Source organism: Astatotilapia calliptera, chromosome 4, assembly GCF_964374335.1.
Source record: "Astatotilapia calliptera chromosome 4, fAstCal68.1, whole genome shotgun sequence".
Lineage (NCBI taxonomy): Eukaryota > Metazoa > Chordata > Actinopteri > Cichliformes > Cichlidae > Astatotilapia > Astatotilapia calliptera.
The window spans coordinates 13,686,960-13,703,090 of NC_137425.1; the positions used below are offsets into that span (position 1 = coordinate 13,686,960).

At 40.1% G+C, this 16,131-nt stretch overlaps 2 protein-coding genes across 3 annotated transcripts in view; one reads left to right on the top strand and one right to left on the bottom strand.

Moving 5' to 3' along the window:
- The first annotated feature begins 2,725 nt into the window (after positions 1-2,725).
- On the top strand, positions 2,726-10,409 carry LOC113020717 (somatostatin receptor type 2-like). 2 transcript variants are annotated; one of them, XM_026164919.2, is made up of 2 exons: positions 2,726-3,153; positions 5,349-10,409. In XM_026164919.2, exon 2 carries the CDS (start codon positions 5,392-5,394, stop codon positions 6,502-6,504), a length of 1,113 nt encoding a protein of 370 aa, XP_026020704.1. In that variant the 5' UTR covers positions 2,726-3,153; positions 5,349-5,391; the 3' UTR covers positions 6,505-10,409. The 2 variants fall into 2 exon arrangements, with proteins under 2 accessions (XP_026020704.1, XP_026020705.1); XM_026164920.2 differs by lacking the exon at positions 2,726-3,153 and adding an exon at positions 3,238-3,921.
- Positions 9,998-16,131, bottom strand: part of LOC113020721 (ubiquitin carboxyl-terminal hydrolase 22-like) — a 28,406-nt gene continuing 22,272 nt past the window's right edge. The window contains exons 8-13 of the mRNA XM_026164921.2: positions 15,745-15,903; positions 14,350-14,476; positions 13,161-13,252; positions 12,691-12,753; positions 12,141-12,290; positions 9,998-12,055 (exon numbers count right to left, since the gene is read on the bottom strand). Of these exons, the coding sequence (XP_026020706.1) occupies positions 12,013-12,055; positions 12,141-12,290; positions 12,691-12,753; positions 13,161-13,252; positions 14,350-14,476; positions 15,745-15,903 (634 nt within the window). The 3' untranslated portion in view covers positions 9,998-12,012. The remainder of the gene's footprint in view (positions 12,056-12,140; positions 12,291-12,690; positions 12,754-13,160; positions 13,253-14,349; positions 14,477-15,744; positions 15,904-16,131) is intronic.

Genomic DNA, 16,131 nt, shown 5'->3' on the forward strand with positions numbered 1-16,131 from the left:
TCCTTCAGTTGCCATAACATCCCAAGACACTTGTCTAATGCCAAGGTTTCAATGACAAGACAGCTTTACCTACAATATCAATGTTAAAATCATACAGAAAAGTTAATAGATCACTTTAATTTAACTATATTGCATTGTACACAAAACCAAGTTGATGGGTCATTGATTCTTTGTCACGGCAAGGTACCTACTAATAAATTACAGTTTAAATTCCCCCATGACCTTTTCCTTTTCCTTGTCTTTCTTCTGGACAGTCAACATGTGCTTGTTTCCTGGCTTTCACAAAAAGAAGAAAAAAGAAAGCCTAATATCCAATCAATAACTGCTTAATGGACTCATGCGAATTTTAAATGCAGGATTAGCAGACAGGCATTGACGATGAAGTGCACCCAGTACTAGATTTTCCCTGAACTGCTATTTATGTAAAAACAAAGTATGCTTTTAAGCCATTAACGGCCACCCTAAATCTGAAAATAATGTTACAAACATTGCACTTCCCTAAGTTCTTTTCTTAAACGAAAAAGAAAAACAAGGCAGACACAGTAGATTAAGTCCAATTTTAAACCCGATGTGGTCTGACATCTTCCAGATTGGTTGTTGTTTCATGTGTCATGAGTAATACAAGTAGTGTTAGGACAGAAAGTGCAGGTCTGTCAGCTTACTAGTCATGGCTTTTGTGGCAAAAAACCCACATTCATCCATTTGCAAAGAAAGTGGCACCTTAGTATTATGCTATCATATTGAATAATGCCCCCAAATTTTCATGCCAGCCTGTTACTTACAGGGTATCATTTGCTCTTCTTTTGACCCCATGCAGATTACAGCAAGTACCGTACCATTTACCAGAGGTTGCAGTACCATTGATACAAGGTACAAGTGCTTAAAAACACAACTAACAAACAAAATGCTTAAAAATAAAAGTGATAAAAGTGTGTCTCTCTTTTACGGAGCCCCGCAAGGGACATGGGAGAAAAAAAAATTACAATGAACTTTTGCGAGATCTCGCAAAACTAACTCGGGATCTCGCAAAAGTTTTGCCATGTCCCTTGCGGGGCTCCGTACTCTTTCTCTGTCACTATCAGCAAGATGGAAAAAAATCATTATATATGTCTCTTTAACCACTTTATACAAACTAAACATTGAATTTTTATAGACTATATAATTGCAATTAGAATATGATTTTCTGAAACATTAATACTGTGTTCTAACTGTGCAGAAGACTCACTCATAATGCGATGGATGATTTGATTGGCTTGTGAACTGTCACCCGCAGGTTGACGAGTAGATGTTTGGGATGCTGGATTTGTCCCTCTCCCATCATGCAGAGCTGCTGAAGAACATCAAAAAACTTCAAAACCAACGCTTGGGTATTACAGATGTGAAGTGAAGCACTCTGCAATAGTGATGTGTCGGTTGCGAATGAAACGGCTCTTAGAGCCGGGTCTTTGACTTGAACAACGTGAGCCGGCTCCTTATTGCGAGCTGTGGGTTTTGTTCTTTTTTTTTTTTCTCTCACCCTCTCTCTCGCACTTTTTTGCCGCTTCACTCCGCATGCGAGCCTTGTGCTTTATGCTGGGATGGGGGGGGGGGGGGTGTAGTTACACTCAGTAGCACAGGAAGCGGGAGGGAGAGAGAGAAAGAGCCAGGGACAACAATGTCACATTAGAAAGGTATAGTAATAATCCACAACTATTTTCAGTTGCGGATGATAAAGGATTCAGAAAGTTTATTCATGCAGGTCCATATGACAGAGAATGTGCATGTTCTTTTTGTTTTCATATTTTAATTTATATTTAATTGTGTTTTGGTTTGCAGTGTTTTGTGTTGTTTCACTTTAAATTTGTAAAAGGAAAAAGCTGAAAATTTAAATAGATAAAGGTTGAAATGTGAATAGTTGGTTTTTGTATTTTTTTGTATTTGTATTAATTTATGGATTTATTTATTACATTTTATGTGGAGTGAATAAATAAAAGTATATTTACGGTGGCCCCTACAGACAAAGAACGTACAAACTTCAAAACACGTACAAACCCCGAAGCAGTAAAAACTCCAAAACATGTAAAAACTCCAAAACACGTACAAAACACAACAGAAGTGCTCCAGAATGCTAGGTGCAGTGTTGAGCTTTTGTTACCTAGTGGCTACACAAGCCAGCAAGTACCAACGACTGGATTTAGTGTGTGGTAGTAACAGGTAAATGAACTTTTTTTTAAATTATTTGAATATATATGAATGTTTGTGTATTTATGCAATACACATATGCTTTCATGCTTTCAATTGTGTAATTTAAGTGATCTAGTAGCTCTGTTTTGGAAGTTCAGTTCAAGCTAGAAATGTGTTTTGGAGTTTGTACGTGTTTTGTCTCTAGGGGCCACCACATATATTTATATATAAACATATATAAATAAAAACACTTTTTTAAATTCCTTTTGTGCATAATTTTATATTATTGTTAATAATAAATTAATTAAAGCAACAAAACAACCTGAAGAGCCGGTTCGGAGCCGAAAGAGCCGGCTCTTTTTAGTGAGCCGAGCCGAAAGAGCCGGTTCTCTAAAAAGAGCCGGAAATCACATCACTACTCTGCAACCACCTCAGCTACATCCTGCATCGTTGAGACTGCTAGATATGTATTGTGTTTACCACATTCAGGAAACAAGATGAAATTAGCTTTGCATGAGTGCTAGAGGTTTCGGCAGCACCTGATTGTTTTTGCAGCTCTGTGCTCACTACTGCCCCCTGAAGGGTAAAAGCTGAACTAAAGGTAAAGTATGGGCATGAACTTGCACGACACTTTTTTTTTTTGGCTGAAAGTAATATTTTCCTTTGTGGATGACATCCAAGTCTCACTCCAGTCACTCCATTTTCTTTTCTTTTTGACAGTTTGACTTTCACTGTGCAATGCCTATGCCTATTGCTCAGACTGTAAAGTTTAGGTTCATTCGGCTAGCTCTAATTTCCCAAGGGCTGCCACAGCGGATGGATCCGTATTGTTTGATTTGGCACAGATTTAAGGGCAGATGCCCTTCCTGACGCAACCCGTCCTTTTATCTGTGCTTGAGGGACAGGTGTCGTACCATTTGTGTTAGCTCCTGGTTTCGAACCACAGAGTTTTCACGTGTAAAGCGCATGCGTTAAAGGTTTCAGCTAAAGGTAAGCTCCTTTTTTTCAATCAAAAATCTGAGTTTGTAGCTTCCGGGAAAATTTGGGACAACAGACCGTCTCCTGGCCAATCCTAGTCTGACTTTAAGGAAATGCGTTCTGACATATTTTTGACCCAGAAATTACATAAAATTGAAATTAAAAAAAAATGTAGATCGGGTAAATAAACTTTAGTAAATAAGTAAATAACCTTTTTCATGAAAAAGAACTCGTGCCTCGATCCTGTAACCAAAATGTTAAAGTCAAATGATAACTGGATGATAAGCTGGTATGAACTGACCTCCTTTAAGTCTTGGTGTCAACTTTATTGTCACATCCCAGAACTATCCTATCCACAGTGGCGCAGGGCGTTCGCCACCAGAGTCGTTAAATTATAGCATGCTTCATGCAGATCAGCTCCATTTTATGTGGGATTGGCTATCTGCATCATTGTAGACGGTCCCTCTTCGTTCAGAGGTGAGTCTCTTCAGCACCTCCCCGGCACTGCTTAAACATCCCCGCGACCGCCTGCCGGAGACAGTTACTGCGCGCGCCACACCACGAGGGCATCCGTCTCCTTTTCTCTTGCTGCGTAACACACAATACAGTACGGATTTAATGCAAAACGAAATTTTGCATCACGCAGTGGTTTTCCATCTCGCCCATGAGACAAACTTGGGGAATATTTAAAGATGAACCTGCCGTGGACACTTAAAACACTTGAACCCACACAGAAGCGGTGTGTTCTGTGAATGCTGAAAAAAAAAAGCCCAGTTACAGGTAAGATAATAACTTCCAAGAGCAACTGATAGGGATGTGTTAAAAAATGTACGAAAATAAAGGAGAAGTCAGATTTACGGATTAATGAATTAAAAACGGGAAATTGAATGTGCTTGAGCCAAAGAAATGTCTCGCCCGTTTTCCGTGGGCTGTGGTAATTTTGTTAACTGTTTACACAGGCGCAATTTCACAACACACATAACCAAACAATATCCTATCCTGTTTGTATACAGAGTTTCCTAATATTGTTAATGAATGACTTAACCTCACTCTTTCAGTTTGTCTTTTCTGAACCAGATTTGTGTCATTGTCTTGTCTTCTGCTAAAAAAAACAAAAACAGGTTCCTGAAGGCTTTTAGCTACAAAATACTCTTTTTACCATCTTTGCTGGAAGCAAACTGCATTCCTGACTCTTTTCTTCCTGTGCTGGCTCTTGGCTGTATATTTTTATAGGGAGAGATAGAGAATACCTGTTGCTCAGTTTGCACAGTACCTCAAACACAGCATTTTTTCCACAATATACCAGACACCTGCAGTGTTTAGGTGGTGATTCATTTTTCATCTACACAAATGCTTTGGGCACCATGTTAATCGTGTCTGTGCTCTGCCTCTATAGAACTAATCACTAATCTTGTTTATTCTTTGCGATGGGAATGTGCTTTTTCCAGTTTCCAAGTGATAGGTAATACAACAGTGTAAGCACCCGAACAACAGTAACATGTGGTCGGCTGTTTACCAAAATACAAGACTGCAGGCAGAGTCCAACCTTTCCTGCTGCTATGGAGAAAATGATGCACTGGCATAATAAAACCTCTTATCTTTTTGGCTTCAAACTAAGTTGTCAGACCACGTTTGCCTCCTGTGTACTGGCAGTGAAAAGCACTTCAGTCTCACTGCAACAAGGCTATTGGCAGTGCCGTGATTCCCCCCATTCAATTACTTAAGCTGAGATAAATTTACATCCATGCTTTCCCCCTAATAAATTGGGGGGTGGGGGGGAAATGTGTCAACAACCAATCCAAGGTGGCTTGTCACAGCTGATCGTTTTGCAGCGTGTGAAATGAAAGAATTTCCCCCGGGAGAGCTCATGGCTTTAGGGGGTGTGGAGTGATTTCCCTCGGTAGCAGTAAGCCTGACCGAATAAACGCGCAAAGGTCTAACCTCAGGTAGAAAGCAGCATCTAAGCTTCTGTATGAGAAGATATTCCTCCTAAGACATGCTGTTATTCAGGTCTGTTCTCAACAGAGATATAGATAATCACGGTGTAGACTATTAGATTCCCTATATAAACTGCTGGCCATACGTGTGGAAAAAATACAAATTTTCTTATTGCTACAGCGTGTGCTCGCATGTGGACAGTTTTCTGCCATATAATAGCCACTCATATCATCTGTCCGCAACATAGCTTCTCTTGTGCTTGTGTCCAGGTGGGATGTCATAATCAGTGCGACACAGAGAGACTGAGGTGTCATGGACTCGTGGATCTTCCCGTCATCCCCTCCGAACCTGTCGGAGCACCTCATGTACGACAGCTTCATGCAGGACAATGAGTCCATCCCCCACGGGAACTACACAGACCACAGCTTCAACAGAACCAGCACGGTGGTCATCACCTGCATGTACTTTCTGGTTTGTGCTATGGGGCTGTGTGGAAACGCTCTCGTCATCTATGTCATTCTGCGCTACGCCAAGATGAAGACAGTTACTAACATCTACATCCTCAACTTGGCGGTGGCTGACGTGCTCTTCATGCTTGGCCTGCCGTTCATTGCCATCCAGTTGGCCCTGGTCCACTGGCCTTTTGGGCCTGTGCTATGCAGGGTTGTGATGACCGTCGACTCCCTCAACCAGTTCACTTCTATCTTCTGCCTGATGGTCATGAGTATTGACCGCTACTTGGCTGTGGTGCATCCCATTAAATCCACAAAGTGGAGGAAGCCACGCATGGCCAAGACTATCAATCTGGCAGTGTGGGGGGTGTCGCTGATGGTTAACCTGCCAATTGTTATTTACAGTGGTGTAATTACAAAGCATGATGGCTGCTTCTGCACCATCGTATGGCCTGAACCTCAAGAGGCTTACTACACAGCATTCATGTTCTACACATTCATTCTAGGCTTCTTCCTGCCCCTCATGGTCATCTGCCTTTGCTACCTGTGCATCATCATCAAGGTGAAGTCCTCGGGCATCCGTGTGGGCTCCTCCAAGAGGAAGCGCTCAGAGAGGAAAGTCACCCGGATGGTGTCCATCGTGGTGGCAGTGTTTGTTTTCTGCTGGCTGCCTTTCTACGTTTTCAACGTCACATCAGTGACGGGCACCATCAGCACCACCCCGATTCTGAGAAGTACCTTTGCATTCGTGGTGGTTCTAGGATATGCCAACAGCTGTGCTAACCCCATCCTTTATGCCTTCTTATCAGAGAACTTCAAGAAGAGTTTCCAAAATGTCCTGTGTCTTAAAAATGTGGGAGGGCTGGACGAGGTTGATCGAAGTGATAGCCGACAGGACAAATCTCGCATGATGAATGACCCGACGGAGACCCAGAGTACTCTCCTCAATGGGGACCTGCAGACAAGCATCTGAGGGGCGGCTGATTGGACTCATGTACACACTCTCAGAAACAGTCATCAGTTACCAATCTCTCTAAGGTTTCATCAGGAAGAACATTATTAAATATTAAACTTATTAAAAACCAACACAGAGGAAAAATCAAAGGCATGCCAAACTGCAGTGTCCCTCTTGATGTATTATCAGGTTCTAAGCAAATCTATTATAACATAATAACACAAATTCATAAATGCTGTCTTTAGGCTGTGGATGAAATGCAAATTTAATCTCCTCAGTCCCGAGTGTATTAACTCTGAAGTAACTAAACAGACGTCAACACCCAATTGCAAATGTGCCCAATTAACCAGTGTAGTAGAGACCCAGCACTATGTACAGAGTTTATAGCAGAGAGGCTGTGCCAAGTTTACACATTTTTGTATTGGCTGAAAATAACAAGAGAACAGTGTGCTCAAGATATTGTGTAACTGCAGATTATTTGCTTCTTTTCGGGAAGTATTTTGACAGTAAACAAAATAGAAACTGTATTTAAAGAAAGTCAGAAAATGTATATAAATATATGAATCTCTCAATCCTGTCTTGTACAAAACAGCTGTAGAACATAACGAATGTCACTGCTGTTGTGTGTCGTTATGTTCTGTAAATAGCTACTTTTTTCTTAATTTTTGTGAGTGATTTTCCTTGGAAGACAAATGTATCTCATGTAAATATGAATGTTCAGTAGGCCACCAAATATTTAGTCCTGTGTCACTTTTTCCCTGCATTACACTATGTACATATATAATTTAGGTCCCATTAAAGGGTACTGGCTTGACAGTTTATCAAGCAAGCCTCTAACCAAAGTGCTGCTAAGATGTATAGACATTTCGTAGGGTTGTAGTACCATGGTGGTATTAAATAGAGCAATGTTACCTTCCTGTTTTACTGGATTTTTCACAACACTGCTTATTATTTAACGACATCTACCATATAATAATCTTGCTGTCATTGTTTGCAAAGTAATAATTACCAATTAGCTTAAATTTGGGGGAGCTGTTTCTAAATGATCAAGAATGAATCCAGAGTCTTTTTATTATGTTTTTTCCAAACCTGAAACCTGTTAAGATAATTTCTTATTTATAGTTATTTTACTGCAATTTTTTCTGTCCACCGGTTTCCCAGGAACTGCAGTGCGCATCAAAGGGTACAGATGACTTGATCTATATCTTAAATCAGTTCCTGTATCTGGAGGCTGAGCTTCCACATCACATATTATTAGTTAACACTTTGTATCCTTTGACTCTGACCCATCGTCCCCCGTGGCGTCTTGGGGCTACATTTTGAGTGTGGTTTCTAACACTTTGTGTCTGCGTGTTGTGAATTTGTGAAGGGCTAGGACACTTATCCTAAAGAGGCTGTGGTGTTCCTTTTTAAATCGTCACTGTGCTGCTCCAGGAGTCCACAGTTCCTTCTGGCAGCCCGTGACCTCTCTGTTCCTATAGTCGGATTACTATCTTTGTGTTTATGAAACATTTATATTAGATGTGGAGGTTTCTTCAAAAGCATCAAAGCTACTGATAGATTTTAATTAATTCATGAAGAATCGTGACTGCCCATGTGTTGATGTGAACATGTCAGCTAGCACTCTCTAGCAAACAAGAGGTAAAATACGTGTTACTACTGCCTTAAGCATGCCGAGTTCAATATGTACTTCTTTGTGTGAGTGTTTACATGATATGCAGAAGTGCACACACACACACACTTAATCACACCCCATCCATAACTAACCAAATTCCATATCCAGCCTGGCACTCTCTCTGCACTATTGCTGCATATGTTAACAGGATTGTAACTTCTTATTAGCATTGAAAGACATGGAGCACCTCTAGTGTCCTATATTTCTATAGCAACAGTGACCAGTTGGTATTGGTTGCATAGAAACATTTATAGCAGGACAATACTAGAGAGATGACTCCAGGAATACATTATGACTAGATGTTGCTCAGAAGACTGAAGAAGAAGAAAAAAACTCACCATCTCTGAGCTATGAAACCAAACACATCAGATATACATGTGAAAGCTTATAGTCTGTATTAGTATGTGTGAGCAAAATAAACACCTTGCATTAAGTATCATGGTAGCAGATATCAAGGGAGAGCTGTGTTACTGCTGTTTATTAATGCTGATTTCTTAAAATCCATTTTTTCCTTTAAAATATCTGAATTGGTTACATTGCCTGTTCTATTGGTGTTTTATTTCACTTTTCTTTGTTTTGTGAATGTTACCATTCCTGTATTTTGGGATATATATGTTCTCCCAGCTCCTGTTTAGTTAAATTAAAGTGAAATAGTTATCTAATGAGATGAGATGAGATTGTGTATAGTTGTGTTGAAACTAAATAAAGAATATGTTCAAAAATCATTTGGTGCAGTCTTTTAAAACTGACCTTTGTCACAGCATGAATGAGCAGGTAAACACAGAGGTTGTTTATGAAGAGTTTGGGACTTAGATATCAAAGGTATCCAGAGGTGTGGCTAAAGGGGAAATTTGATTGGACCCTCTCCCTCCCTGGAGAGGGAGAGGGTCCATTGCACTGACATGCACTGACATGTGGTCATGTCAGTGCAATCATGGGTGGAAATTAAAGGGGTATAGCACCGCTCATTGCAATCATCAAGCTATCACTTTAAATTATAACTATTTCATGTTAAATATTATTAAACCCAATGAAAGCTATTAGTTTAAATGTAGACTGGAAGATAATTTATTTTGAAAGTTGAACTCCCCCTCATGAACCTCACATTGGCTCAGTCCACTATAGTACACTGCACAAAGCATGTGTGAGTGGTCTCAATACCCACTAAAATTAAGCACGTTTGGTGTTGTAATAACCGGACTTTATTTTTATTAATACGCTACCTCGCTGACTTGTGTTTCAATATTGTTACAAGGTGGCTACGGCTTATTTCCTAATGTGTGTTTATGGAGATGAGGGATTTGTGCACTCATTTAATTCTCAACCAATTTTCTAAGGATACAAAATGTTAAATTAAAATCCAATTTACTTTAAACTGTTTTAATTAGGCGGAAGTTATAGTCGCTTAACACAAATTAACACAAAATAACTGTCTTAGCAAATCATAAATACGAGACAAGTTTCACTTATGTCATAAATAATGAAGTAATGTAAAGTAGTGAAGGGATACAACCTCATCTTATGTGCTGTTTTAGTGCAGGATGTGGTTAAATGCCCATGACCAGGCTTGTTCTTTTTTTGTGTTGCGGTTTTAAATGTGACCACAAGGTGGAGCCATAATCACATGCCTACATCTGATCAGTTAGGCATGTGATTATCAGCTATCAGCTGTGTTTCAGCGTTCAGTCTAAGTTTTGACAAAGTGAGACTCCACTTTTGTTTCTGTCCTTGTTCTTCTATAACAGTACATGCACGGCAGCGCTTCACTTCTGAAAATATATTTTAATGTGCAAACAAAAACAAAAAGAAAGAAATGAGACAGACAGCATATCCATATTCCAGTTTTGTTCTGAGTTTAATCACTGAAACGAATGAAGCTCTCCTCTTCCTTTTCGTTTCAGCTGTGTCCCTGAATGTCCTTTGGGCGGTCTCAACTGCTCCACCACAGAACAAAACCACAGTGTGACCATTTCAGAAGTCTTCAATTTCACCCTTCAGAAATTCCTCACTGTCTACGAGCTGAGGTTACGCAGGAGACCAAAGGATATGCATGTTGGTTTTCAATAGAGCAGCTAAACAAACAGGGGTTCCTTTTTTTCTTCTTTATGTGGCATTACTTTGTGATTGGTTAGGGCCCTGGTCCTCTTTTTTCCCCCCTTTTCTTTTCTTTTCTTTTTTTTTTTTTTTAAATACAAGTTTCAATCCGTCAATTTTTTTTTAATACACACAATCAGTGACCACAAAACCCTGACACATATGTGTGTTACCTAAAGTCTGAGTTGACAAACAATTTAATAGAACACTAGGTTTGCAGAGGCAAGACATACTGTAAGCCAAACTGGTTTACACCATCCACAGTTGCCATGGAGAAGATTAATACTGATGGATGCAGAGCCAGACTGCGGTCGCACAGGGCCCATATATGTGCAATGTGTTTAATCCACTAGAAATCTCAAACAGCCTTCTCACCCAAAAGTACAGAAGAAACAAATCATGACGGGCAACAAGCCTCGAGCCATTACTAAGGGCAATTTTTCACATATAAGACCATGAGAGCCCAATCGCATGCAGTGCTGTTAACAGGGCTTCTTTTTTTCCTTTGCACAGAAACATTCAAGGTGTTCAACTCGAAGAGAACACATCAGCCTCACATATTACAGGACCTGATCTGTAGTTTTGTGTATTGAATCTTCTTGTCATACAGTACAAAAACCCAAAGCTCACATTCAACATACACACTTTCTAAACAGCAAAAGGTGAGCCAATTAGTCATCACCATCATTATACCAACAATTCCACAAGAATGAAAGTATAATACGTCAAAACAAAAAAAGAAATTTCCAGTACCAGGACAGCAAGAAACATATGAATGTACTGAAAATAACAATTAAAAAAAAATTAAAGACACTGAAAAGAAAACAAGTAAACAAAAATTCAACGAGTCGCTAAAAAAATAAGATATTCCCTGCCCTCAGCCAGACTTTAAAAAACAAAAATGAAACAATCAACACAGTAAATAATGAAACATGAGAACACACAGGTCCAAATCTGTTTAGTTTCCATGGCAGCGCTTCCCCAGCTACTGGCAAAGGCAGCGTCTCCAAGCTCTCCCATTATTTCTTTGCCCATAAAAAATAGATGTATACTAGATTCATACAGTATTTCATAACTAAATTCACAAATGATAAGAATCATAACCATAAGTTTAAAAATGTTCTTGCAAAGTTCATAATACGCTGATTTATATATTTCCTTTTTTGTCCTTTTTTTTTTTTTTTTTTTTTGCATTCAGTCCTTTATGCATATGACAACATACTGTCCTCCATCATCACTAAGTTAAATGCTTGGTCAGCTGAAATGAGAGCACCATGGGAGAGAGATGGAGAGTGTGTGGGAGGTGGAGAGGGACAGAGGGTGGGGTGTGGGGTCAGAATACTGTGAGAGAAAAAAAAATCCAGATATGACCAATCGGCGTGACAGTCGGTCACGCTCAGACTCTGCCCCTGCAGCAGGAAGGGGAAGGGAGAGAGAGCGACGGGGTGTGGAGCCTCTTCCCTCTGCCCAAGCCTGGAACTGGCGGTGCCTGACCCTTCCTCCTCCTCCTCCTCTTTATTCAGTTTTGTCAAGTAGATGCCAAGAAGTAGCTCAGTGCTTGTTTTGTTTTCTTTTGAAAGTATGTGTAATTTTACACATCTCTTTTTGTTTGTTTGTTTGTTTTCATCCTCAAGAACTGGAGGAGCAGACTGGTAGTCAGAAAGTTTCAGGTAGCTTTGTGTGTTTCATCCTGTCGCCAGTCACATGACTGCCTCATTTAAAAGCAAGTGGTTCTTCATGGTCATTGGTCACAAAGACTACTCATACTCAAGGAACTGTTTATGGTAGAATAAGAGATACCTAGAAAGAAAAGAGAAAACAAAATGAATTACAGTATCACACTGTATCAGACTGTGTACCACTAATGTTGTGTTTTGACTTTTACCCTTCACTATCGAGTACATCCTTAATGCTAGCCTTGGTGATTATGGCATCATCACATTTGAACCACTGATCCTTGTGCTGGCGGATAAAGCTGGTGTAGTGGCCACTCTCTAATGTGCCTTGGTGGTTGACCACAGCAAACAAGGAATACCTAAAAAGAAAAAAGAAAAGAAATGGAAAAACTGAGTTTTTAATGCAAGAATATCCCATCATCCCACCAGTAAATGAGCTCGTTCGGTTCAAAACCCAGTACCATTAAACTTTAAGGTCATTTTTCACACTATAGAGATATTAAGGAAAAAACATTTTCACAAACGACACAGTATCTTCCCAATAAATGTCCTGGAAAATTAAAGCAGTTGTAGCTGCAATGGATGAAGAAAACTAAGCAGCTTTTAATAGGCTTCAAATTGATTTAATTAGGGGAAGTCACAGCCGGATGGTTTGGGTCATTAGCATGTGCTACTGTGTAAGAGTCTTTGATGTCATACAGCAACAAATGCTGATAATTTAGTGATATTTCGTGAATTTTGCTAATGCAAGGTACTCACTTATTGTCATTGTTTAATACATCAACCGACTGTTGATACTGCCCGTTCATTCTGCTCTCTTTACTGTAAAAGACAAAGAAGACAGTTAATGTTTGAGGCAAGTATAAACTTCCTCAAAAATCCACTAGGTGGCAGAATACTACAATCAATGAAAGCACGTTGGTTCTCTGCCTGTAACACTAATGATGTTTCAGTCTATGAGCGGAGCTGAATGGATGCAACATTCAGGGGTGGGGCAAGACTGCTGCTGCATGCTCTAGTGACAGTGTATATTACTAGGGAGCATTTACACAAAGCATGTCATGAAATGTAATAAATGAATTGGGAAGGTGAAGGCTATACGAGGAAAAGTATTTTTTCCCCATTTGGATCTTAGCTGCCAAATATTTACTATAATATATATGAAAAGAAAAGCTGAGGGCCTCATTAGTAGTAGAAATGAAACATGTAGACTTCAGCGATCATCTAACCTGGACGCCATGAAGGGTGTCATGTCCAGCTCTAGGGGGAAGGAAACATACGTGGTGATCTTCCTCCGTAGTTTAGCAGAGTGCTCAAACCGCTGGAGAGGGCCAGAGAGGGTTGATGAGAAGGGAGACGGGAAAAGGAGAAGTGGCAAGAGAGAGAGGCGGGGGGTGGGGAAACCAATACTATATGTTTAGAATTAACAGGCATCATTTTTACAAAAAAACAAAACAAAACAAAAAAAAAAACATGAGTGAAATGTATGTTTTCCACCCTGGCTGTCAAACATTTCCATATTTGTAATGAGATAACAAGTGAGGCTGATATCCATCTAAGACAACATTACTGCAGCCTACAAATACATTATAGGTCTCCAGTATTGCAATAAATAAAACATGAAGATAATGGAGCACCATATGAGTCATTAAAAATCATAAATGTCCTGGGACACTGCACAAAGGTGCAACACTGTAGGAGGCAACAACAGCTAAATTGAATTATGAACACACCTACGCACATGTACCAGCCAGCTAAGGCACTGCATAATGTGAACCTTGCTGACATCAGATGAAAGGCTGCATACACACAGAGCAAAATGAATCATATATTAATGCCACTGCAATATAGAACAAGTACAGATAATTGAACAGCAGAATGCATTGGCATGAAGGCGGAAAGGAGGGAAAGTTCACGTCAAGATCAAATGCATTTGTTTTCCTCTGGCCTGCAGTGCAGTCTCTAACTAAAGGAAACACAGAGCTAGTCAACCTTATAGCTTGGCATTAATGTTTACATCCTGTCACGAGCGAGGGCAGGTTCAAGATTCTCCTCCGTGCAGCAAAAAAGCTAAAAAAAAAAAAAAATGGGTAGCACGATGGAAAGAAAAGTAGTTCCTACATAAAACTGCTCAAATTGCTGCTCAAGTTTTTAGGGGATGAGACCTTAGCATTATAAGGAAATACTTATTAGCTCAATTACATATAAAAGCATGCAGGAATCTCATCAACACATGCACACATTTGATTTTAAGGGTGAACTTTCCTTTTAAGTCACACAGCTCTTTTAACTATTTCGGAGTGGTGACAAAATTAGACGTGCGAATGTTAGATCCTCAGATTAGCCTTAAATAATCAAACTGTCAGACAGTGACAGACAATGTAACGAGTGATAATTGGCAGCGCATGGGTGACTCACTTTGAGATGGAAACATGCTACGATGGGAAGCTTCTTCATTGTCAGCTGTTTGGTGGACTCCTGGTAACTATGGCAACCACCACATTTTATTTTGGCACTGCTTCCTAGATGCTCAGGTCGCGTAAACCTGCAGAGTGAAGAATGCAATAAAGAGAGAGGGGAGAGATGACGTGTTAAAACGTGCAGCCAGAAAATGGATATGGAACGGAGGCATGAAACGCGAGAAGCAGGAAGAAAGATTTCTGCGTGGAGTGTTTCTGGTTGTGTTAGATGTCCTCTGAATGTGGAGCGCAGTAAGCTGTTCTCCGTATCAGTGGAAGAACATGAAGGTCTGTATAATATGCCTGCTTGCAGGGTTTTGCTGCAGCACATACGCATGTCAGTTTGCCTAACGCAAAAGCCCATGTGGTGTCGTCAACGCCTTTATCACCATGGCAATAACATCAACCAGTTCTGTAGCTTTAAGAGACTTGCTGCAGCAACTAGAGATGTGTGAGAAGCTGCAGTAAAAAAAAAAAAGTCAGCAGGAGAGGAGGTGAGAAAAAGAGAGGGGGAGGATGAGACAAATGTGAGTGGTAGAGAGTGAGGGCAAACGGGAAAAGAATGAAATAAGATAAGGAGAAGAGGAAAACAAATTGAAAAAATGAAGAGGCAGTAGAGGAGATATGAGAGGTCACACTCCCTGGTCAACCTGGTGATGGGAGAAGATGAGATTCAAGGATAACACGGCTGTTGTGCCTGAATAGAAACTATATGTGACCCCCTGTACATGTGCAGGGGTGGGGTGAATGTCTGACTGCTCCTGAAAAGATGCAGGTGGACTGATAAAAGCTTATTTCCTTTTAAATCAGCGCAGATTAATATGCCTACTAGGAGCCCGATAAACATGTAGCATCCAACCTGAGAAGGGTTTTGGTTTGCTTTTGCTTTTTGTTTATGTATTTTACATCACACTCACTGACACATCCACAAGTATTTTTAAAATCAAGAAAAAATGTTCTTCTTTGACTCTCCAAAAGAGAAAAAATGCCCACAGAAACATTTATTAAAAAACAAAACACAAAACAAACAAACCTTTATTTACATAAAAATGTCAAAAAACACTTAAAATGCAAAATGCCTGCAAAATCAGCAGGTGACAGTATAACTAATTCCAGCACCATGCTGCCAGTTGGCCCTGCCGCTGCCACTATAATCCATAATATCAGTTTTCCATGTCTAGACATAAACAGGGAGTATCTGCACCTTATATGGAGTTTTCCAGCAGGCCTTTTTTTCAGTGGCTTTAAACAGTTTTTCAAAATGTTAAAGTGTTGCATTAAAAAACACAAAGCAAAAGAAAGCACTCCTGGGGAACCTGGACTGAACCTTATGTATGAATGAATGAATATATACCTGCGCAAGCAGTCTGTGAGCGTGGTGGATCCTGACAGGTGACTTTCGCCATTAACTGTGCTTCCATCCCCTCCAGGGCTGAGGGGCCAAAAAGGCGTGGAAGAGCCAGGAAGGTCCAGACTGATGTCCCAGAAAGGGTCTATCGTTGTGGAAACCCCACTACAGGGGAAAAAAGAAGAAGAAGAAGGGAGTTCAATTATAATGTTTAACTATTAGTGTGTGGCTTTGTGTAGTTTGGCGTCACTTGGCAGGATGATGACATAGATGGTAACGAGTAAGATTAAACTCCCACAGCCCCCTTGAGATTCTGATCATGTCTTTGTTTAAGGCTGATGGAAGACTGAATGTGCGCATGTGAATAATGTCTACACAGTTGTTCCGGGTTCA

Coding starts and splice junctions, on each gene's coding strand:
- LOC113020717 (XM_026164919.2), top strand. CDS start 5,392: ATGGACTCGTGGATCTTCCCGTCATCCCCTCCGAACCTGTCGGAGCAC.